This window comes from Sapajus apella, unplaced genomic scaffold (genome assembly GCF_009761245.1).
Source record: "Sapajus apella isolate SASKATOON/1434 unplaced genomic scaffold, GSC_monkey_1.0 scaffold8, whole genome shotgun sequence".
Classification (NCBI taxonomy): Eukaryota; Metazoa; Chordata; class Mammalia; order Primates; family Cebidae; genus Sapajus; species Sapajus apella.
In genome coordinates, this window is record NW_022436948.1 from 6,740,370 (window position 1) to 6,764,442 (window position 24,073).

The following is a 24,073-nucleotide window of genomic DNA, read 5'->3' on the forward strand; positions in this document are numbered from 1 at the left end:
TGGGATCACAGGTACATGCCACCATACCCAGCTAATTTTTAAAATTTTTGTAGAGACAGTGTCTTGCTGTGTTGCTCAGGCTGGTCTCAAACTCCTGGGCTCAAGCAGTCCTCCTGTCTTAACCTCCCAAAGTGTTAGGATTATAGGTGTGAGCCACCACACCCAGCCTGATCTTTGTTACAAGAGTAGGCAATTTAGATTTCTCAGGAGCCTAGAGATCACTCAGAGACAGGAGAAGAATACTGGGGGGTAAGGAGTTGGGGCGGAGTTGGATGAGTTGGATAATGCATCTGTTGAGGCAGGCGGATCACCTGAGGTCAGGAGTTCGAGACCAGCCTGACCAACACGATGAAACCCCGTCTCTACTAAAAATACAGAAATTAGCTGGGCGTGGTGACTTATGCACATAATCCCATTACTCAGGAGGCTGAGACAGGAGAATTGCTTGAACCTGGGAGGTGGCGGTTGCAGTGAGCTGAGATCAAGCCACAGCACTCCAGCCTGGGTATGAGTGAGACTCCATCTCAAAAAAATTTAAAAATAAAAATAACCATTTTTAATAGAGAAATGCTTAATAACAAAATGCTTAATGAAAAGATACAAAATTCTATATACAATAAGATCCAAATTTATTTTTAAAAAAAATTAAATATACCTCCACACAATGGATATCTATGAATCTGTAAACAGGAATGAGGAATCTAATCTCTAGGATACATTGGTAAGTGAAGAAAGGAAGGCAGATGAAACTGTGTAATATCCTTGACATGGCTTGGCTGTGTCCCCACCCAAATCTCATCTTGAATTGTGGCTCCCACAGTTCCCACATGTCGTGGGAGGGACCTGGTGGGAGTTAATTGGATCATAGGGATGGGTCTTTCCCATGCTATTCTCATGATAGTGAATAATCTCATGATCTTGAGATCTTATGGGCAGTTCCCCTGTACAAGTTCTCTGTTGCCCACCACCATGTAAGAAGACCCTTTGCTCCTCCTTCACCTTCTGCCATGATTGTGAAGCCTCCCAGCCATGTGAAACTGTGAGTCCATCAAATCTCTGTCCTTTATAAATTACCCAGTCTCAGTTATGTCTTTATCAGCAGCCTGAAAACGGACTAATACAATCCTATTTAAGATAAAGGAAGCAACAGAAATATACCCACATATTTGCCTACATTTAAAAAAAATACCAGTACTAGCATAACAGCAGAAAAAGACAGAATGGGGTGGAAGGGATAGCTCTAGAACCTGGACTTCATGAATGTCTCTTTAGAACCAGGTAAATATTTCTGTAAGTATGAAGCAGAATTACATTTTTTTTTCATTTTCTTCCTTTTTACACATCAATTCCATTAAACTGGAAGTTAAGAAGCAGAATTAAATATTAAAAAAAATTAAAAAGCAGCCGGGCATGGTGGCTCATACCTGTAATCCCAGCACTTTGGGAGGCAGAGCAAGACTCTGTCTCAAAAAAAAAAAAAAATTAGAAAGCTATCCCTAAATATCCAAAGCAAAACGCAAATGAACTCAAACATGTATACAGTTAGCTCTTTGTAACCGCAGAATGTGGAACCTGTGGACAGGGAAAGCCAACTGTATCCTATTGGTGGCACAAAGCCACAGAAGGAAGCCATTCCAAGTGACTTAAAACACATAATGTCGGCCGGGCGCGGTGGCTCAAGCCTGTAATCCCAGCACTTTGGGAGGCCGAGCCGGGTGGATCACGAGGTCAAGAGATCGAGACCATCCTGGTCAACATGGTGAAACCCCGTCTCTACTAAAAATACAAAAAATTAGCTGGGCATGGTGGTGTGTGCCTGTAATCCCAGCTACTCAGGAGGCTGAGGCAGGAGAATTGCCTGAACCCAGGAGGCGGAGGTTGCGGTGAGCCGAGATTGCGCCATTGCATTCCAGCCTGGGTAACATGAGGGAAACTCCGTCTCAAAAAAAAAAAAAAAAAAAAAAAAAACACATAATGTCATTGCATATGGTTAGAGAGATACACTGTAAAGACACAAATAACTTCACAAAAAATCTTACACTGTTGAGTAACGATATTGTTGGTAATGATGTTGATACTGTCATTTTCTTATGGGATAAAGCTCCTGATTATGGTGGCGTCATTGAGAATTGGGATTTGGGGGATGTACGAAAGAAAATACAGAAGTAAGATAGAATCAAATAAAAATCCTATAGTCCTGATTTTGATCTGAAGTGAAACTGTGAAATGTTCTCAGATTAACCAGAAGCAGTACCCAGATTATGGTCTTTAAGTTCCATATCCCACTAAAACCAACCAAGGCTCCCTAAAAAAATTCCAGGTCTAGTGCATGAAATATACTAGATGAGCCTGGAATGTACTGTCATACAAAAGCAAGGAAACTCTTAAGGACCATTAGGGTAATATCAAAAGGACTCAGGCCCATCTAGAATAGGTTCTTACTGGCCAAAGATGGGGATATTTGAGGATCAATAAAGATAACTGCACAGGTTAAAACTTATCAAATGAATCCAAAGTTCATAATGATACTTAAAAAACAAAACGCCTCAGTGATGAGTCCTGTGGAGGATGCTGTGGAACAGAACGCTGGCTTGAAAACTGGCCAGTAGAGGACAAGAAGAATCATTTTACCTTTGATGTATGAACGACTCCTCAGAGTCACCAAATCGTTTATGAGGGGGTAAGAGCCTCCTTATAAAATCATTCCACTCAATAATGAAGAAGGAATGACAAGGTTAGAATATCACTACTTTGGAAACTCCTAATAGATTAGTGGTTCTAATCAATGATCATCAATGGCTCCCAGAATCACAAAAGAGATACGCGCTTCCTGACAGAGGTATATACCACCATCTACTCATGCCAAAGAACCGAACCTAATCCTAGTTACATACTGGGCGTTCCCTACCAATTGAAAAGTAGAGGGGAGAGGCACATGCTCAGGGTGGGATGAGTCAGCAGCATGAGACTGTGGAAACTGCGTTACAGACCCCCCCTTGCCACGATTAAGTAGCAAAGCAGAAAAAAATGAGGCAAGAGTGAGACTCTAAAGATCAAAAGATAGTAAGAGATATATTAATCAGTCACAGTGTTTTCAATCTTGTTTAGATTCTAATTCAAACCTCATTTTTTTCTTTTTTTTTTTTTTGAGATGGAGTCTTGTTTCGTCGCCCAGGCTGGAGTGCAGTGGCTCAATCTCGGCTTACTGCAACCTCCACCTCCCATGTCCAGCCTCAGCCTCCCCAGCAGCTGGAATTACAGGCATCTGCCACCATCACGCTGGGCTATTTTTTGCATTTTTGGTAGAGACAGGGGTTTCGCCATGTTGGCCAGGCTGGTCTCGAACCTCTGACCTCAAGTCATCCGCCCACCTCGGCCTCCCAAAGTGCTGGGATTACAGGCGTGAGCCACCGTGCCCAGCCTTCTAATTCAAACCTTTTAAAAATTATAGGACAATGGGGAAAATGTTAAACTGGATATTTGATTATGTGAAGGAATTATTATTGATTGGAGTGTTATTTTAAAAATACATTTCTGGCCAGGTTGTGATGGCCGGAATGTGGAATCAAGATACTGCAGTTAGGTTTTAAAAGGGATGCCCTTGCCGGGCGCGGTGGCTCAAGCCTGTAATCCCAGCACTTTGGGAGGCCGAGGCGGGTGGATCACGAGGTCAAGAGATCGAGACCATCCTGGTCAACATGGTGAAACCCCGTCTCTACTAAAAATACAAAAAATTAGCTGGGCATGGTGGCGCGTGCCTGTAATCTCAGCTACTCAGGAGGCTGAGGCAGGAGAATTGCCTGAACCCAGGAGACGGAGGTTGCGGTGAGCCGAGATCGCGCCATTGCACTCCAGCCTGGGTAACAAGAGCGAAACTCCGTCTCAAAAAATAAAAATAAATAAATAAATAAATAAATAAAAGGGATGCCCTTGTTTGCTATAGATACTAAAATAAGTTATTAGAGCTCTAGATTTGCTTCAGATAAGCCAGGGCTGGGGAATGGGGTCAGAGAGAGAGTGGGAAACAGGTCCTAAGTTGCTCATTAGTGAAGCCGGCTCATGGAGGTTTACTGTACTGGTCTACTTTTATTTTTATATTTTAATTTGTGTAATAAAGTTTCAAAGGGAAAAATGTTTTTGAAATTACATATTTTATGCATTTTTTAAAATGCAATTTTAAAAATTTTATGCAGTTACATATTTTATGCATTAGAAAAGCCTAAATCAAAAAGGTGGCCTGAACACATGCTTTTTCTCCCTCTCTGCCAAAGCTCCATGGAAATGACAGAAAAATTTTTTTTTTTTTTTTTTTTTTTTGAGATGGAGTTTTGCTCTTGTTGCCTAGGCTGGAGTGCAATGTCACGATCACCGCAACCTCTGCCTCCCAGGTTCAAGTGATTCTCCTGCCTCAGCCTCCTTAGTAGCTAGAATTACAGGCATGTGCCACCATGCCTGGCTAATTTTTTGAATTTTCGTAGAGAAGGGATTTCTCCATCATGGTCAGGCTGGTCTTGAACTCCCAACCTCAGGTGATCCACCCGCCTCAGCCTCCCAAAGTGCTGGGATTACAGGCGTGAGTCATCATGCCCGGCTAGAAAAATGTATTTTTAAAATAACCCTCCAAACCGGCCATGGTGACTTACACCTGTAATCCCAATTTTTGGGGAAGTTGAGGCAGAAGGATCTTTTGAGCCCAATAGGTCAAGACCAGCCAAGGCAACAGAACAAAGCCTGTCTCTACAAGAAATTTAAAAATTATCTAGGCATGATGGCACAGGCCTATAATCCCAGCTACTAAGGAGGCTGAGGCAGGAGGATCTCTTGAGCCCAGGAGTTGGAGCCCTTAGTGAGCTATGACAGTGCTGCTGCACACCACCCTGGGCAACAGAGTGAGACTCTGTCTCTAAAAATAAATCAAATAATTCATAATCTCAGGATACCAAAACTGTACCAGATCTAACAAAGAATTTCTAGAAGATAAAAAGCGGTTTTTCTTTTTTTTAGATTGCAATCAAACATAGATAATCACAAACTAAAATATCCACAAATAAAATTCTGGAGAGAAACCCTAGAATTTTATTTGTGGAGAGAAACCTCAGAATCAACAGAGGTGAACAAAAGGAGGTCAGGTAGAGCAGCTCACGTTTGTAATGCCAGCACTTTGGGAGGCTGAGGCACGAGGATTGCTTGAACCCAGGAGTTCAAGTTTACAATAAGCAGGATAGAGCCACTGCAGAACTCCACCCTGGTGACCAGTAAGACCCTGTCTCTTTAAAAAAAAAAAAAAAAAAAAAAAGGAGCCTTGGGTGGGCCTCAAACATGGCAGTACGTTGATCACCTGGGGAGAGGGCTTTTAAAACTCCATTGCCCAGGCCACACACATCATAATGAAATGAGAATTTCTGGCATGGCACTCAAGCATCAGGAGATTTGCTGCAGTCACAAAGGATAGGTACCTAAGCCACACCCACAAGCAGGTAAATGTGTTCTGCCAGGCCGAGAAAGACACTGTTCACTCTGGCCTTCAATTGTTGGTGATTAGAGACTGTTCAATGTCCTTCCTTCCAAAAACCCTCATGAAAATATCAGTGGAGGACTACAAAAGAAAACAGGCACACAATAGCAAGAAAACTAGTCTTCAGCAAACAGTGGCGATGTGGGTAAATTTACTTACTGCAGAAAATGGGTGGAAGCATTTAAGAGAATGACTTGGAGCCGGACACAGCAGGAGATGGTTGGAGAGGCGTTTGTCTGGTCACAGGCAGGCATGGGAGCCAGGAGTGAGAGGACGGACTAACAGCAGTCTCAGCTGCCCACCCTCCTCCTCAGCAGCATGCACAGCATCAGGGAGCCCCGAGTTTGCCACCAGGGGAGAAAGTCTTGTTTCCTCCTCTGGAAAGTGAATATGTTGCTTGAGAAGAAATGGGGCTACTGGGGCTGGTATCCCAGGGCAAAACCTTTTAAAGAGTAAATTCTGGAATTTGGGAAGTATTCAATCAAAAGGCCACCTCAGAGTGAAGCCTTCCAGTCAGCAAGTGCCACTGACACAGAGCCAGCCTGCCTTCCCATTATCGAGGAAACCTACCAAAGACACGCATTTCCACACAAAACGGCAGGCACATGGAACGGCTCTGCCAGCTCTTCCTTCCTATAGAGGCTCAGGAAGCCAGAGCTGTAAAGAAATCAAGCAGCATGAAAGAAAGCAGAAGCGGAGCCACGGATCCTTAGTTTGGCTTCCTGTAACTCAGTCATTCACCCATGGCCTATCCTGTAGTTCCTCCCTGCACTCAGGATACCCTCCCACTACCACCTCCCACCAGGCCTGTTTCACCTGGAAAAAGGAGATGGCCCCTTATGCCTCACCTCCAAAGGTCACTCCTAGCAGTCATCCTAAGGGAGAAGGAATAGAAGCTTCCAGGATGTTTTCGAATCCTGACCGCTCAGTTACTGTGCTGCAGCACCAATCACTCAACCATTCAACTGACTTAAGCATGGCAATATTAATATTTCTTTTGTTTCTATTTTTTGCCTTTAGTCTTTTTTTTTTTTTTTGAGACAGAGTCTCCCTCTGTTTCCCAGACTGGAGTGCAGTGGCATGATCACAGCTCACTGCAACCTCCGCCTTCCCGGGTTCAAGTGATTCTCGTGCCTCAGCCTCCCCAATAGCTGGGATTAAGGTGTGCAGCACAACACCCAGCTAATTTTTGTATTTTTAGTAGAAACAGGGTTTCACCGTGTTGGCCAGTCTGGTCTCAAATCCCTGGGCTCAAGTGATCTGCCCACCTGGGCCTTCCAAAGCACTGGAATTACAGGCATGAGCCACCATGCCCAGCCGGCAACATTAATTTTATTCACGAATCTACGATTTGGGCAGGGCTTGAATAGGGATAGCTCATCTCTTCCCGTCTTGGTATCAGCTAGAGTGGTTCAAAGGCTGGAGGCTAGAATGATCTGAAGTCTCACTCATATGTCTGCAGTTGGTAACAGCTGACAGCTGAGATCTTAGCTAGGTTGTTGGCTGGGACCTTACACACAACCCCATAACTTGGTGGCTGGATTTGAAGGGAAAAATGAAAAAGAGAAGAGAAAGCCACAGAGAGAGGAGAGAACCAGAGAGAGAGAGAGAGGAGAGAACCGGGCAGATGCAATATTGCCTTTTGTGACCTAGCCTTGACAGTCACACAGCATCACTTCTGTCTCACTGCATTTGTCAGGGCGGTCCTAGGCTGTTCAAGCAGTGAACGCCACCTCTTGGGGGGGGGGGTGTCACAAAGTTCTTGAAGAGCATATGGGACAGAAATCTTGTGGCAATTTTAGAAAAATCAGCCAGCCACATTAAGTCATCATTTGAGCTTGGGAGAGCCTGGTCCCAAAAGTCAAAAGTTCTGTTTCTGTACTTTGAAACTCATTTTCAAGTCATCCCGAGGTCTAGACCCACTTCTGGAGTATGAGCCGAAGTAGGAAGAGGAATGTCGGCCTTCCACAGCTCCCACATGAGGTACTGCATCCCATCTTATACCAGGCTGCAGTCGCGCTCCTGCATAAGACATTGCTTTCTATCTTGTTTTTGGAAGCCATCAATGCTGACGTTAATATGATTCCACACCGTGAGCCAACCTCCCGTTTAACTCTGACTTGATACTCTGTGCACTTGCGGGTAGTCTGAGTATTCCACGAGCGTTCCATAAACATTCCCAGCCACGGATGATCTTCTCGTTTCTCTTGATTGATTGAACTCAACCGCACAGGTATCCCAGGTTGTGTTCCAGACCTGCTGTGTCAGACTTCTGGCCCAGCTCTGTCGTGGGGCCCAACCTGAAGCTCTGCTCCAAGCCTCGAGAAGGACAGTCCTCCACACTGCTTCCTTTTGACCCCCGCCGCCCCGTGGCGGCCTCTTGTTCTGTTCTGGCTCTGCCTCCTTCCTGCTCTCTGTTGCCGACCCCCAAGTGTCCAAACCAAATCAAAAGAATTGAATTTTTCAGGCAATCAAAATCTGTCCCTGTAAATATGAAAATGTTTCTTAACCAGTGTGGATGAAAAATCATTCTAAAATGTTTTACACAGTATCCTTCATCTTAAACTTATTATCCAGAATATACTTGATCAACTCTTCATGGTGGTGAACTGTCAGCATTTATTGTTCTTTTGGCTAAGTGTTACCACAATAAAAGAAAAGAGAGATGAACTGTTAACATTTTTGCCTCTAGAAACTTAAATTCTAGAGAAGATTAATATTCTCATGTTTTATCAATTTGTGTACCTCTGATAAAAATCTAATTTTATGGTTCAAATGAGTAGAACTACACTGTACAATTCAGGTACAAAAATATGTAATGTTCTTTATCTTCTGTAACTGAGCCATACTTCCTTATTAGTCCCATTCACACAAATTAGGGATGAGGACGGCAGTGGACAAGGAGAAATGGACAAAAGCTCGTCTCAGTCTCTGCTAACTGAAAACATTATTATGCTAAGTTGTCTCTTATACTTGCAGACCTTTTCCTCATCCCTATTTTCTGTCTCAGTGGAGATGGCATCCTGGGCATGAGAGAAAACGTGTGTGTATTCTTTGCGGAGGGAAAAAGAGGCCTCTGGTCTGTGTTCTGCCCTCTGGCCCCTGTCTAGACTGGTTCTCTTGACAAGTGACTGGTCTTAAATTCCCTGGACCCTGTCTGATGTGCACTGAATGTGGCTGCTGAAACTCACGGCCTCTTCTCAGTCTGGTCAAACAACTCCTGGTGATCTTTTCTTCCTGTTGATGCAAATACTCTGAGAGCATCCTTCATCTGATCCCTGGCTAGATTCTCTGTCACAAAGCCCGTGCTGTGGGAGCACGTGGACCCGTCAGGACTCCAGAGCAGGTGCAGCTCCCACCACAGGTCCCACTGGTTGCAAGCGTAAGGGAAGCACAATCCATCTCCGGCCTACACAGGGCATTTAGCCCTTTCTAACGTACCACTTGGGCAATACCATGTTACTTTAGCTCCGGGATGAGTGGAGGCGGTTGGGTTGGAGGGGGCGCCTTTTAAGGGGCTTGCGGTTTTCTTGAACCACACCAAAGCCTTTTGCACTGAGACTTTCCCAAACCTCAGAGATGTTTCTCACCCTCTGAATATCCCTTGGCCCATAGATTTGACCCTAAGGGGCACAAGGAGACCAGAACTCTCTCTCTCTGTGTCTCTGTGTGTGTGTGTGTGTGTGTACACATGCACGTCTGTCACACTCTGACATCCCTGGGTTCCTTCCTCCTTACTTCATATATGCCCACCTCTCTTAACTATCGTTGTTACTAAAATTCAGTGGTCTCAAGTCCAAAGCCTTTCTTTCCTCCTGTTATACATACAAGGAGGAGCATTTGGTATTTAATAAAAACCATTTTTTGTTCCTTAACAAGTTGTTTCAAAATGTCCATTTTGCCAAGACTCAAAAAAGTCAATACTGAAATTTAAAACTGAACAATGATACCCTTGTTCTAGGCCTTCCCCCCGCTGCACTTGTCTAGATGTAGCCCTGTCTCATAAAACTTCCTTTTTTTTTTTTTTTTTTTTTTTGGAGACGGAGTTTCGCTCTTGTTACCCAGGCTGGAGTGCAATGGCGCGATCTCGGCTCACCGCAACCTCCGCCTCCTGGGTTCAGGCAATTCTCCCGCCTCAACCTCCTGAGTAGCTGGGATTACAGGCACGTACCACCATGCCCAAATAATGTTTTGTATTTTTAGTAGAGACGGGGTTTCACCATGTTGACCAGGATGGTCTCAATCACTTGACCTCGTGATCCACTCGCCTCGGCCTCCCAAAGTGCTGGGATTACAGGCTTGAGCCACCGCGCCCGGCCAAAACTTTCTATTAGATGGCAGAAATGTTCACCTGTGCTGTCCAGCACTGCAGTCACTAGTCACACGAAGCTGGTGACTGCTTACTGGAAATACAAATAGTGTGGCTGACAACCTAATATTTTTTTCTTTTTTTCAAGACAGACTTTTGCTCTTATGCCCAATCTCTGCTCACTGCAACCTCCGCCCCTGGGTTCGAGCAATTCTCCTGCCTCAGCCTCCCAAGTAGCTGGGATTACAGGCACCCTGCCACTATGCCTGGCTAATTTTTGTATTTTTAGTTGAGATGAGGTTTCACTATGTTGGCCAGGCTGGTCTCGAACTCCTGACCTCAGGTGATCCAGCCCCCCGCACACAGCCTCCCAAAGTGCTGGGATTACATGCATGAGCCACCGCGCTTTTTAAATTTTATTTTCGGCCCTAAATTTTAATTTTATTTTCATTTAGATGAAATCACAACATATAGCTAGTGGCTACTGTAAGTGCACAGTGGAGAAGAACATTTCATAAACTTCAGAGCACAGGCCCACAGGACAGAGGGAAAACAGTAGACAAGCTTACCTGCAAGCCTCTTCAAAAATGCTGTCCCAGTCACAATAATGTGTCACTTTGTTTAAAAAGCTGTGTACTTTTTCATGTCAGGAATGGTATATGATGATATGACCTATTTCTGTTTCTTCTAGAATCTATAGATATTATTCAAAGGATACTGAGCTCATTTAAATTGCTTTTAAAAGAAAAGTTGACAAAAGCAAACAAAAAATTGGTATTGTGGTTCTCTTTAGGAAAAGGATCGTGAACTTGAAATTAAAAACATCTATAGTCATCGAATACTTAAAAATTTACATGACACCGAGGACTATCCAAAAGGTATGTTTTAATTACTTTTGCTCAAAATCTATTTTTAAGTAACTAGTCAGATTTTCCTAATATATATAACCAAAATAATGGATATTTTTAAAAATCACTTCAGTAGGCATTAAAATACATTTTGTGATTCTAGAAGAATAATGAAACTGATCTGGTGAGATCGCTAGAAAAGAATAGAAATTCTGCTGCTTCTCCGAGAAAACACCAATGGCAGATGACGCGAGTGCAGTTTACTTTCAAATGCAACAACCTCGAATTTCCTTGCCTGCCTTTGTTTGTTTCTGGTTTATAATGTAGAATAGCAGCCACCAGAGATGATGAATCAACCAAGGGGTTGTTGAAATGATATAATTTCCTTCACTCTTCAGGGAGAGTGCAGTCTAGATTGAGTCATGCACCTCAGCATGGACAGTCTAACCACTGAAAGTCAAGAGCTCTGCCACAGGATAGCCCGGTGGCCTGGCCTCTCACAGTTACATGTCTGTAGTGTTGAATCCCTTCTGCAGAGGACAGCCTTGTCCTCAAACAGCAACACCGTCTTATCCTAACACCTACTTTGTACTCCAACACTGTGCAGCCCAAAGTAAGGCAAGCAAGGGTCCTGGAGGGAAAAACAGGAAACGAACAATGCTAGGTCTATACTGAATATTTAGAAACTACTTAGTATATTTTATTATTACATTGCATAAATATTATTTTATGCTTAAAATCAATATTGCGTCCAAATGTAAAATATGTTTCTTACACGTAATCTACCTGTTCTGTAGTTTCTTCAACAAAATCAGTCCAAGCAGACAGAAAAAGTTTGCCATTCACAAGTATGAGACACCAGGCAACCCAAAAATCAGATGTTCCACCTTTGACAACTAAGGTACAGTAAATTTGGAATCTTATAATGTCTAATTAAACATGCCTTAACAAAAATAAATTAGGCTACAATCACTGGTTCTATGTGAAAAGTATTTGTAAGTCCTTAGAATACAATACAACTTAAAGTTATCTAGACACCCCCAAAATGTGTTTGTGCTGCTTTTCCAAATTATAGGGTAAAAAGGCAACAGGAAACATTGATCACAAAGAAAAATCAACTGAAATAAATCGTGAAATTCCTCACTGTGTCAATAAACTACCAAAGCAAGAGGATTCTAAGAGAAAATATGAAGGTAATTTTAACAACTTTTTGAAGTCTATCTTACTTGATTTTTTTAAAATTGTGAATTAGTATATATGTATATAAAGCACACATAAAACAGCTGGGCATGGTGGCTCACACCTGTAATCCCAGCACTTTGGGAGGCCAAGGCAAGCAGATCACCTGAGGTCAGGAGTTTGAGACCAGCCTGGCCAACATGGTAAAACCCTGTCTCTACCAAAAATGGAAAAATTAACTGGGCATAGTGACAGGCATCTGTAATCCCAGCTACTGAGAAGGCTGAGGCAGGAGAATCACTTGGAGCTGGGAAGCGGAGGTTGCAGTGAGCCAAGATCGCCCCACTGTACTCCAACCTGGGCAATAGAGACTCCATCTCAAAGAAAAAAAAAAAAAAAAAAAAACTCATAAAACAGTTTCCAGAATTATAATAAAAGGAACACCTGTGTACCCAGTACCCTGCTTAAGAAACAGTGCATGAGTGCTCCTTGGAACACCCATGGGCCCTTCACAGTCATATCCCCTTGCCCTGCCCACCAGAAACAACCACCATCTTGGGTTTTATGCCAGTCATTCCCTTGCTGTTCCTCACGGGTCCCTGTCTTCATATTTGTCTGTATTTGTCTACTTGGGCTGCCGTAAGAAGAAAATACCACAGACTGCTGGCTTAAATAACATTTATGTATTTTCTCATGGTTCTAGAGGCTAGGAAGTCCAAGATCAAGGTTCTAGCCATTTGGCTTCTGGCCAAGCCTCTGTTCCTGGCTTTAGGTGGCCTCCTTCTCACTCTATCTTCATGTGGCCTTTCCACATGAAATGCTAGCATGAGGAAGGGTCAGTTGAGAGCACCAGTGCTCTGGTGTTTTTTTGTTTCAACATAAGACATTTTGGAGGGAGGAATATAAACATCCATTTCATAACAGTATCCTTACATAATATATTCAGCTTTGAAAAACTGAATAGCAAATTATTCAAATCCAGCTGAGCAAAGGGCAATATTGCCACTTTTGAATACAGACTTCCAGGAAAAGGACTCCAGCTTCAGCTCCCCTAAATGTACAAGGGCCTGGGACTTAGAAAAGCTGTCAGATCCATGGCATCTGGCAGGGCTCTTTGGGGCAGGCCCAAGAGAGCTAAGGCCAAGGGAATGAGCTGCTCAGAATTTCCTGTTCTAAGATCACCAAAGCTTAACTCCAGCTCTTGGGAGTAGGTGGAAACAAACTGCTTCCGTGGGGTACAAGGAGAGTCCTGAGCTGGCCCAGGCTGCAGGGTACGATAGAGAGTACAACACTTCGTCAGCCATGGGCAAGGCAGGCCAAGGCCCTGGCTCACCTGGTGTTTGCACCTGGAGGTCCAGTGGGGCCACCATCCTGGGATTGCCATTCATCATTTCCTGTAGATTCCTGTCACTCCTATTCTCTACTAGATCTTCTCTTTCCTAAGCCAGGTCCTCCTCTTTCTTGGTAAATTCCATCATGTCTTAAAGAGCACAACCTTCACTAGCTTCTTGTAAATGGGTGCATGTAAGGTAAATTTGTATACCTCTCATCTGGAAGTGTCATTAATCAACCCTTATACTTCATTAATAGTTGCCTAGATAGGAAACTCTTAAGTTGTGGGTAATTTTCCTTTGGATTTCAAAGATGTGGCTCATTGCTTTCATGTTACATAACTGGTCACAGGAGATCTGGGTGCAGCCCCACAAGAGTGGGCAAGAGCAACTTCTGAGGAAAGAACATGCATGATGAATGAGTCCCAGGGTTCACTAAGGGCTGCAAATCAGACATGTTCCCTTAGGCAGCATGGAGAGCCCTCGTTGAACACATTGGGCATTCAGCAGAGGCCCAAGAAGGGCCACACCTTAGTTGTGAGGGCAAACTACTGTGTTTAAATAACACAATAATTTGACAGAACTCACCAGTAAAGCCACTTTCTCTGTTGCAGTTGGGTGGAAACTGATCGTCAGTTGCAATTACACTGTGGTCACTGGTGTGTTAAGTTTTCCGCTCATGTTTCAGTCCACTGTCCTAATTCATATTGTCCTAGAAAGTCTATCCATTCATTTGACAAACATTTCTTGAGCATACACTATGTGTCAGACACTGTTCAAGGCATTAGGGATACAGCAGCAAGCAGATGCAAAATACCCTGCCCTCGTGTGCTTATATTCTAGTGTGGGAACATCTTTCCCCATCAGTTCACATGTATCCAGATCATTGTCTATAATGGTCTAGAATTTCACAGACTGCACATGCCATACTTTATTTAATCATTATTCCTTTGGCAGACGTTTAGGTTTTATTGTTACTAAATTATGCTGCAGTAAACATCATTACACTTATCTCTGTCTATTTTTGTAGGTTCATTCTGAGAAATGAAGTTGTTGGGTCTAAGAGTATATTCACTTAAAATGTTGACTGATACTGCCACATCCCCATCCAAAAATGCTGTGCCAGTCACACACCCACCAGTGGGGATCAAACATTCCAGTTTCCCCATCTTTTCACTAGCTCTAGAAATTATTTGCCAAATGGATGGATGAAAAATGTCCTCATTGTGTTGTGTTTTATTTTGAAACAGCTCTGCTTTGTTGCCCAAGCTGGAGCGCAGTGGCACAATCACAGCTCACTGCAGTGTTGTCCTCCTAGGCTCAAGTGATCCTCCCACCCTAGCCTTCTGTGTAGCCAGGACTACAGGCAGGCAACACCATGCCCGGCTAATTTTTTTTATTTTTTTGTAAAGTCAGGATTTTGCTATGTTGCCCAAGCTGGTCTCAAACTCTTGGACTCGAGCAGTCCTTCTGCCTCAGCCTCTCAAAGTATTCCAAGCCTGGAATTACAGGTATGAGCCACTGCACCCAGCCTTCACTGGTTTAACTGGCACTACATCCAGTTAGGGATATTGAACATCTATTAATAACCTTGTTGGCAAATTTTATTTCTTCTTCTATGGATGTCATTTTTATTTTGGTTTCCTAATTCCCATTTGCTTGCAAAGTTCTAAGAAACTATAGCACATTTGTTAATAGCATCCTTCTCTGTAACCTATTGTCCATGCATCTATTTTCTTACCTTTTCTGTCATTTCAATGTGCTTGTGAGGAGGTGCAAATAAGTGTACTAAGTATGCCATCTTGAAATAGAGATCCATTAATTTTAAACAGCACTAAATTGCCTACTTTTCTAATATAGATTTATTAAAGGAAGATAAACATTTGGAAGTACAAGTACTACTGGAGAATTTTGGAAGACAAAAAGACAAAAAAGAAGACCAAGAAAAGAACACCGTTTCAGTGAAAGAAGAGCAAGAACTACCACCAAAAATAATTGACATCATTCATCCTGAAAGAGAAACCAATCAAGATGATCTAGTAAGAGAAAAGTTTAAAAGAAGCATGCAGAGAAATGACACGGATGACACACCTGGCAGATGCACTGCTCCCTACACGAAAGGCCCCCTCAGACAAAGAAGGCATTACTCATTCACAGAAGCAACTGAAAACCTGCATCATGGGCTTCCTGCTTCAGGTGGGCCAGCCAATGCCAGCAACACGAGGTGCAGTCATAGTACAAGCAAGCATCTCAGTAACAGAGAGGAAAGGGAGCTAGAGCATTCTGACAGTGGGTATGAGCCCTCATTTGGTAAGTCTTCCAGAATAAAAGTGAAAGATATAACTTTCAGAGACAAGAAAAGCAGTCTCATGGAAGAACTCTTTGGATCAGGCTACATCTTGAAAACTGATAAGTCAGGTTCTGGTGTTACAAAAGGCTCAGAGGAGCCTTTGCAAAGTAAGGAGTTGCATCACCTGCCTCCCAGTCAGGCCTCCGCCAGCAATGCATTCGGAGACTCTAAAGTAACTGTGGTAAATTCTATTAAGCCATCATCACCTACAGAAGGAAAAGAGAAAAGAATTATCTAAATATAATCAATATCCTAATGCATTCTGATTTGATATAATGCTGTTTATGTGCCTTGCATCTTATTTTTGAAATGTGTGAGAGAGGGAGTGTATGTCTGTGTGTCTTTAGGCACTTACATTGACTTTCGATAATTAAATTTTTGTTTTATTGCTAATCTAGTAAAAAATCCATTTTAGGCAATAACACTTTAAATACAAATTTACATCTTTACAACTGAAATATCCATTATCTTCTGGAAGACTGGTTTATTATATGGTTTTAGTATTCTGTGGGACTCCATAGCTAATAATTATAAGGTAGCCAACCCAAGACATATGCATCTCATACACAACAAAATGTATCAGCAATAGAGTTGAGTTGTAACTGAAAAACATGGAAGCAGGCCAGGTGCAGTGGTTCATGCCTGTAATCCCAGTATTCTGGGAGCCCAAGGCAGGGAGATCATTTGAATCCAGGAGTTCAAGACCAGCTTGGGCAATATGGTGCAACAGCATCTCTACAAATTACAAGAATTAGCCAGGTGTGGTGGTGTGTGCCTATAGTCCCAGCTACTTGGGAGGCTGAGGTGAATCACTTGAGCCCAGGTCAAGGCTTCAATGAGACGTGATCATGCCAATGCACTCCAGCTTGTGCAATTGGAGTGAGACCCTGTCTCAAAAAAAACAAAAACAAAACATGGCAGCAGCTTTGAAAGGGAACAATATGATCAAAAGACTTTTTATTAAAAATATATATATATAGGCCAGGCGCGGTGGCTCACGCTTGTAATCCCAGCACTTTGGGAGGCCGAGGTGGGTGGATCACGAGGTCAAGAGATCGAGACCATCCTGGTCAACATGGTGAAACCCCGCCTCTACTAAAAATACAAAAAATTAGCCAGGCGTGGTGGTTCACAGCTACTCGGAAGGCTGAGGCAGGAGAATCACTGGAACCTGGACAGCAGAGGGTGCAGTGAGCCAAGATCACACCACCACCCTAGCACCAAATATATATATTTAGTAATTACCAAGCTTAGTTTTATGAAAATCATTTTTTTTTTTTTTTGAGACAGTCTCCCTCTGTCACCCAGACTGGAGTGCGGTGATAACAATCTTGGCTCACTGCAACCTCCACCCCTCACGAAGTTTCAAGCGATTCTCATGTCTCAGCCTCCTCTGAGAGGGATTACAGGTGTGCACCACCACACCGAGCTAAGTTTTGTATTTTTAGTAAAGACTAAAAACGGTTTTGCCATGTTGGCCAGACTGGTCTTGGACACCTGACCAGGTGATCCGCCCACCTCAGCCTCTCAAAGTGCTGAAATTTACAGGCGTGAGCCACCACACCCAGCCATGAAAATCATTTTTGAGTTTCTCTTTTTCAGCTCAGCGGGGTATCCAATGTCCTGCCTTTGTAGGTGTTGCTTTCCTTGTGTACACCTGAGATCCAGTATCATTTATTGAGATTTGTTGCATAACTGTATGTTGACCATTTTTCTGTTAATCTTGTTCTAAAAGCCATAATTTATTCAAGCTAGCTGCTCAGTCCTAATATATTTACTAAACTTAGGATATTTTAAATTAGGACTATAAAAAGGAGGCTATGCTCCCAGCCTCGTTTTATTTGGCTTGCCTTCATTTAGTTATAAGGGCAACTTGGTTATAATCTAGACCATACTATTTCCAATGATGTTTATGGTTTGGTGTATAATAGTAACATATTTTTAAAAATTAAGAATAGTAAATAAACTTTCAAAAGGGCGTAAAAGTCATTGTATTGATGGGAAAACAATTGTATTTAAAACCAAAATTGGGTCAGACATGGTGACTCACACCTGTAATCCCAGCACTTTGGGAGGCTGAGGCAGGCAGATCACTTGAGGCCAGGAGTTCAAGACCAGCCTGGCCAACATGGTGAAACCCCATCTCTACTAAAACTACAAAAATTAAGGCTGGGCGCAGTGGCTCACGCCTATAATTCCAGCACTTTAGGAAGCTGAGGCAGGTGGATCACAACATGGTGAAACTAAAATAAAACTTAGCTGATATGTTGGCGGGCACCTGTAGTCTCAGCTACTCGGGAGGCTGAGGCAGAACAATCACTCGAACCCGGGAGTCGGAGGTTGCAGTGAGCCAGGATCACACCACTGCACTCCAGCCTGGGTGACAGAGCCAGACTCCATCTCAAAAACAAAAAAAATTATTTGGGAGTGGTGGCACATGCTTGTAATCCCAGCTACTTGGGAGGAGGATAAGGCAGGAGGATTGCTTGAACCTGGAAGGTGGAAGTTGCAGTGAGCCGGGATCGCGCCACTGCACTCCAATCTGGGCCACAGAGTGAGACCTTGTCTCAAAAAAATATAAAAAGTAAATAAAACCAAAGGTAAGTATTGCAATTGGCATATGCTTTGATCTTTTATGAAAACCAAGATGGAATAAGATAGAAAAGAAGAGGGCGGAAGGGGTGAGGGAGGGAGTTAGAGTTCTCATAGGCTCATAAGGGGAAATATGCAAATGCAGTGAGATGACACAGTGGCCTGAATTCTGGAGAAAGTCACTAAAAGGACTCCTGGAAATGGTATGCTGAGTAACATGACAATGTCTGCTCCAGCTTCATAGCAGATAGAGGATTTTTCAAGGGATCTTTTCTTATGCCCACCCACAATGAAAGCACAAATAAAGTTAAATCAGAGCTATTTAGAAGTGCTTGTATAGAAAACTAATTTAATAGAAATAGAATCTAAGCCTGTCTTTTTCTAGTCATCTTAACTGTATGCATAGGAAAAGTTAAAGGGTAATAGATTAACATGCTAACTTTTTATCTCTGAGGTATGAGATCGGGGCCCATTTTTAATTTATTTTCAGTGTTTCCTACTTTGGCTTTCTTCTGCATGTTTTCTATAATGAACATAACTTTATGATCCTGGAAACAAGATTTTAAAAAACAGATCCATTTCCTGAGCTCTGACAGAGAAGGTACTCTGACACTCTTGGTGTTCCAACTATAGCAAACATTTCTAAATCAGCTGGTCATCGAGTAAACACAATAGAATCAGGCACCCAAGGAAGTAAGCAAAGCTCTAAAGTAAGCTTCTGCCTAAAGGGCAGTTACCAAAACTAGAGAACTGAGCATCACAGAATCCTCCTGAGGACAAAACCCAGGCAGCCCAAGTTAGGGGGTCCCTTTTCCATACAATGCTGGGACCTCCCTGGGATCTCCAGCTCAACGAACTAAAACATTAAGAACACAGACTCTTTACAGGTGGCTCAAGCCTGTAATCCCAACACTTTGGGAGGCCAAGGCAGGCGGATCACTTGAGGCCAGGAGTCTCGCTCTGGCCAGCTTGTTGGCCAGCCTGACCAACATGGTGAAACCATCTGTACTAAAAGTACAAAAATTAGCCAGGTGTGTTGGCACATGGCCTGTAATCCCAGCTACTCAGGAGGCCGAGGCAGGAGAATCGCTTGAACTCAGTGGGTGGGAGTTGCAGTGAGCCAAGATCACGCCACTGTACTCCAGCCTGGGTGACAGAGCAAGACTCCATCTCAAATAATTAAATTAATAAAAGCTAGCATGAAAGACATGCAACTCTTCCTTTCACTTGAACATTTAGGGGCCATTATTGAAATTAGGGACCAAGGTTGCCCTAATTCCAACATTTTTGTGTCTTAAAGAATAGGGAGCCCTGGGGAGAGGGGGAGAGGTGGGGGAATGGCCAAGTCAGTGGAGCAGTCAGCACATACACATGTATTCATTAAATCTGCGGCCTCATACAGGTGTAATTCTTGATGCCCCAAAACAATTACAATGGTAACATCAAATATCACTGACCACAGACCACCATATAGATAATAATGAAAAAATGTGAAATGTGAGAATTACCAAAGTAATTTTTTTTTTTTTTTTTGAGACGGAGTTTCGCTCTTGTTACCCAGGCTGGAGTGCAATGGCGCGATCTTGGCTCACCGCAACCTCCGCCTCCTGGGTTCAGGCAATTCTCCTGCCTCAGCCTCCCGAGTAGCCGGGACTACAGGCACGCGCCACCATGCCCAGCTAACTTTTTGTATTTTTAGTAGAGACGGGGTTTCACCATGTTGACCAGGATGGTCTCGATCTCTTGACCTCGTGATCCACCCGCCTCGGCCTCCCAAAGTGCTGGGATTACAGGCGTGAGCCACCGCGCCCGGCCAAAGTAATCTTTTTTAAAAAGCAGTAAATAGGTACTACTTTTATCTTTTTAGGTATTACTTTTATCACTTTAAAACATTTATCTTAAAAGCACATATATTAATATTCATAAATGCATGGACTATCACTGGTAGTATAAGAAACTGGTAACAGAGGAAAACTTTGGGAAATTGGGTGACAAGAGTCATAAGATGCACATTTACTGTAGCCCTTTCTCCATCGTCTGAATTCAGCACCATGTTCATCATATGTTAGATAGTAGGTTGGGCATGGCTCACACCTGTAATCCCAGCACCTTGGGAGGCCCAGGTGGGCGGATCACCTGAGGTCAGGAGTTCAAGACCAACCTGGCCAACATTGTGAAACCCCCTCTCTACTAAAAATACAAAAATTAGCTGGGTGTAGAGGCACACGCCTGTAATCCCACTACTCAGGAGGCTGAGGTAGGAGAATCACTTGAACCCAGGAGGCAGAGGCTGCGAAGAGCCAAGATCACACCACTGCACTCCATCGTGGCAAAAGAGTGAAACTCCGTCTCAAAAAAAAAAAAAAAAAAAAAAAAAACTATCATTTTTAAAAAGATACTATAATGTAAAACATAAAGGACATTTACATTTCCCCCATTTAATCATCACAAACTATTCATGCATAGGGAAAGTTAACAGCTGTCAACTAGGAATTTTTTCCTCTAGCCTCAGTGAGATTTGCCAAAATTCTTGTAACAGTAACAGCTGAATGAGTATGTCTTCAAGAGATAAGGGTCTCAGCAGGGATACTGTACACAGATAGATGTGTGATCCAAACCACACCTCCCTGGGCACGCTCTACCTGGCCGGTGCATTGTTGACTGTCCCACCATCATTTCTGCCTGCAGCTCACTCAAACGGAAGTTCGGCACGTGGCCCCTTGGTGCTACATTTTGTCTGAGGGAATAGTCCCCGTAGCTTCCGTGTGCTGCTCTCATCTGCTCCTCAGGCTGGCTTCTCATCCTTTGTGGGCAAAATGTATCCCCGGGGGGTGAAGAACACTGGAAGCTGGTGTCCAGGTCCTCCCCCAGGCTGCGGCTGTGTTCCCTGCTCTCAGTCCTTTCTTAAAGCTAAGTAAACGTGCTGGGTAAGCCTGCAGTACATGTGAGTGGAACCCAAAAGCCACTCTGGTGTCTTCGGTATGACAGTAACTAAAGGACCACAGCACTTTGTCTTTCCACAGTCCAATCAGCTAAGATATGACAAGCTACTTAGTAGATTAGGGAAAAATACAAATACGAACCTGCAAAAACTCGTGACAGAATTCAGCTTTACTGTGATGTGTTACTCAGTTAACAGCCACTCGTCAGTTACGGATGGCTCACAGTAAATACTGGCTGTAAGGCAGGAAGTCGCACAAGCATTTGCCAAGATTTTAATTAGAAAAAAGTGTTTTAAAAAGCATTTAGCAGAATTATACTTTGTGGGCCACACAGGTTATTGGTTCAGAATAATTTAATCAGGCCTGATAAGGTTTGTTTCCTGTGTTCCATTCTAAAGAGCATAAATATTAAATGCTTACAAAATACACTTCATTCAAAATGCTTTAAATACAAAACACAATTTGAGCACAAAACAATGCATTATGGTCTCATGGATACATTTACAAAACACTGTAATGAAAAATTAACAGCTTCGAGTAAGTAGATAATACTATACAGCTCTTGCTCAAATGACATTTTAAACAAAGGGAGAAAAAGCCTAAGCAATGTTAATTAGTGTTGTTCTTTTAGTTGTACTGAATGTGGTTAAAGAAGAAATTCTCAAATTCTTAGTAGTGGGATTAAAATTAAGTTACTTTCTAAGCCGGATTAAAAGCGGCACTAAGTCTTCACAGAACTTAAGTTGTTAGAAAATTTTGAGTTTCTGGCTGGCAATATGACCAAAATATACGAGTGCAAATCACGAGCGGCGGCACGGAGATGCCCCTGAACGTTTCACATTTCATACGGATCTAGGACGGTGTTCGTTGGTATACACGTGTCATAAACTGGACTTTCTTGGCTCAACGACAAGTGTAGAAAATCATGATTCTTATAAGAATCTCTCATAAAGTCCAAGAACAAACATATTCAACAAAAAAAAATCTAAACTGTGTACTTTTGTTTCTTAAAAAAAAAAGTATAAATCAGATTTTTAACCTAATAAGAGAAAATCCATTTTTAAAAGCCTCATAGCTGTATCCATCTTCCTGTTCAGCTGAACGGATGAAGCACAATAGCCACAACTTTGTTACAGACTAAAATCCAACAGGTAATTCCAACACCACCTGAAAATAAAGAAATTTGCCATGAGAGAGCGTGTCAGCAGTGCTGTCCACATCTGCCTCTGCCGTCATTAACTCACAGCAAAGAGAGTATTGCCATTCTTTTTGAGCAGTGCTGTGCCCAGGCAAAGTTTATATGTTTCATAGGTTCGAATTAGTCACTTTCTATAGAATCACAGGGCTGCATTCTTTACTAAGCAGGAATTGCACTCAACAGTGAACACTGGGTTGAATTTCCCTTTCCTGCCAGAGAGATGTGCATTACTATTTATGACATTAATAGATTCCAAAACCAAACCTGTAAGATTATTTATTTTCCCTTTCTCAAAAAGCATTTTAAACAAACCAATGTCTACCTATGCTGTTCTTGCCCCATCAATAATGGAGAGGCACACACATTCTCCTGTCCAGGAGGACAGGCTGCAAGAGCGGCCCATGGCCCTGCTGGATGCATGGAAGGGTGGCTGGATGCTTCTCTGGCCAGCAGCGCAGAGCTCCTGGCCTGGGCCCAGCTGTGTCAGACAAAGGAGAGGGGAAGGAAAGGGTGGGGAAGAGGACAGAGGTGGTACCTACATTGGGAGTCTTTGAAATAGTCATTCCTGGTCAGGCTCAGTGGCTCACGCCTGTAATCCCAGCACTTTGGGAGGCCAAAGCGAGTGGATCACCTGAGGTCAGGAGTTCGAGACCAGCCTGGCCAACACGGTGAAACCCCATCTCTGCTAAAAATACAAAACATTAGCTGGACATGGTGGCATGTGCCTGCAGTCCCAGCTGCTCAAGAAGCTGAGGCAGGAGAATTGCTTGAACCCAGGAGGCAGAGGTTGCAGTGAGCCGATTGCGGCACTGCACTCCAGCCTGGGTGACAGAGGGAGACTCTGTCTCAAAAAAAGACAGAAAGAAAGAAAAAGAAATAGTCATTTTTTTTGATACAATATTCACCTCTAGCATAACCACAAATCACAGCCAAAGACCAGCAAGGATGTGTGCTGCAGCATTATCTTTAAAAGTAAAAAATTAAGACCCAAATAAATACCTTTCATCAGAAAACTTGCAAATTATGACCTACTGAATGAAGAATAGCTATTGAAAATTCCTTAATAAAGAAATCTGCTGGGCAAGGTGACTCATGCCTATAATCTTAGCACTCTTGAGAGGCTAAGGAGGGAGGATTGCTTAAAGCCAAGAGTTTGAGACCGACCTAGGCAAAAAAGCAAGACCCCATCTCTATAAAAAACATTTTTTTTAATTAGTTGGGCATGGTGGTGTGCAACTATGATCCTAACTACTCAGGAGACTTAGGTGGGAGGATCACTTGAGCCCAGGAGTTCGAGGCTGTAGTGAGCTGTGAGGGTGCCACTGCCAGCCTGGGCAACAGCAAGACTCTGTCTCAAGACAAAGAAAAGAAAGAAATTTACTGATATGGTGCTATGGAATGAATGTCTGTATGCCCCTACGATTCCTATGTTAATATGCTACCCGCCCCCAGTGATGGTATTAAGAGTTGGGACCTTCAGAGAGGTGATTAAGGGCAGAGTTGTTGTGAATGGGATTAGTGCCCTTATAAAAGAGGCCTAAAGGAGCTTGTCCTTCCACCATGCAAGCATACAGAAAGAGGACACCATCCAGGAACTGGAAAATGGGCCATCGTCAGACATCAAATCTGCTGGACTCGCCAGTCTCCAGAACAGTGAGAAATAAATTTCTGTTGTTTATAAGCTACCCAGTTTACAGTACTTCACTTAGCCCGAACAAACTAAGTCATGTGGGAACAGGCTTACACTACCAAGTTAAAAACAGGTATAAAATGTTATGCGTTAGATGACCTTAACTATATCAAAATTAA

General features: G+C 43.0%; 2 protein-coding genes across 14 annotated transcripts in view; one reads left to right on the plus strand and one right to left on the minus strand.

Moving 5' to 3' along the window:
- LCA5L (lebercilin LCA5 like) overlaps positions 1 to 16,330 on the plus strand; it is a 49,717-nt gene extending 33,387 nt beyond the window's left edge. For both annotated transcript variants that reach the window (XM_032276841.1, XM_032276843.1), the window contains exons 4-7: positions 10,618 to 10,702; positions 11,470 to 11,573; positions 11,748 to 11,865; positions 15,043 to 16,330. In XM_032276841.1, the coding sequence (XP_032132732.1) occupies positions 10,618 to 10,702; positions 11,470 to 11,573; positions 11,748 to 11,865; positions 15,043 to 15,770 (1,035 nt within the window). In that variant the 3' untranslated portion in view covers positions 15,771 to 16,330. The remainder of the gene's footprint in view (positions 1 to 10,617; positions 10,703 to 11,469; positions 11,574 to 11,747; positions 11,866 to 15,042) is intronic.
- A 4,989-nt stretch (positions 16,331 to 21,319) lies between these two features.
- The window catches only part of GET1 (guided entry of tail-anchored proteins factor 1), a 37,231-nt gene continuing 34,477 nt past the window's right edge, over positions 21,320 to 24,073 (minus strand). For all 12 annotated transcript variants that reach the window (XM_032276854.1, XM_032276855.1, XM_032276844.1 and 9 more), the window contains one exon: positions 21,320 to 22,233. In XM_032276854.1, coding sequence (XP_032132745.1) covers positions 22,160 to 22,233 — 74 coding nt within the window. In that variant the 3' untranslated portion in view covers positions 21,320 to 22,159. The remainder of the gene's footprint in view (positions 22,234 to 24,073) is intronic.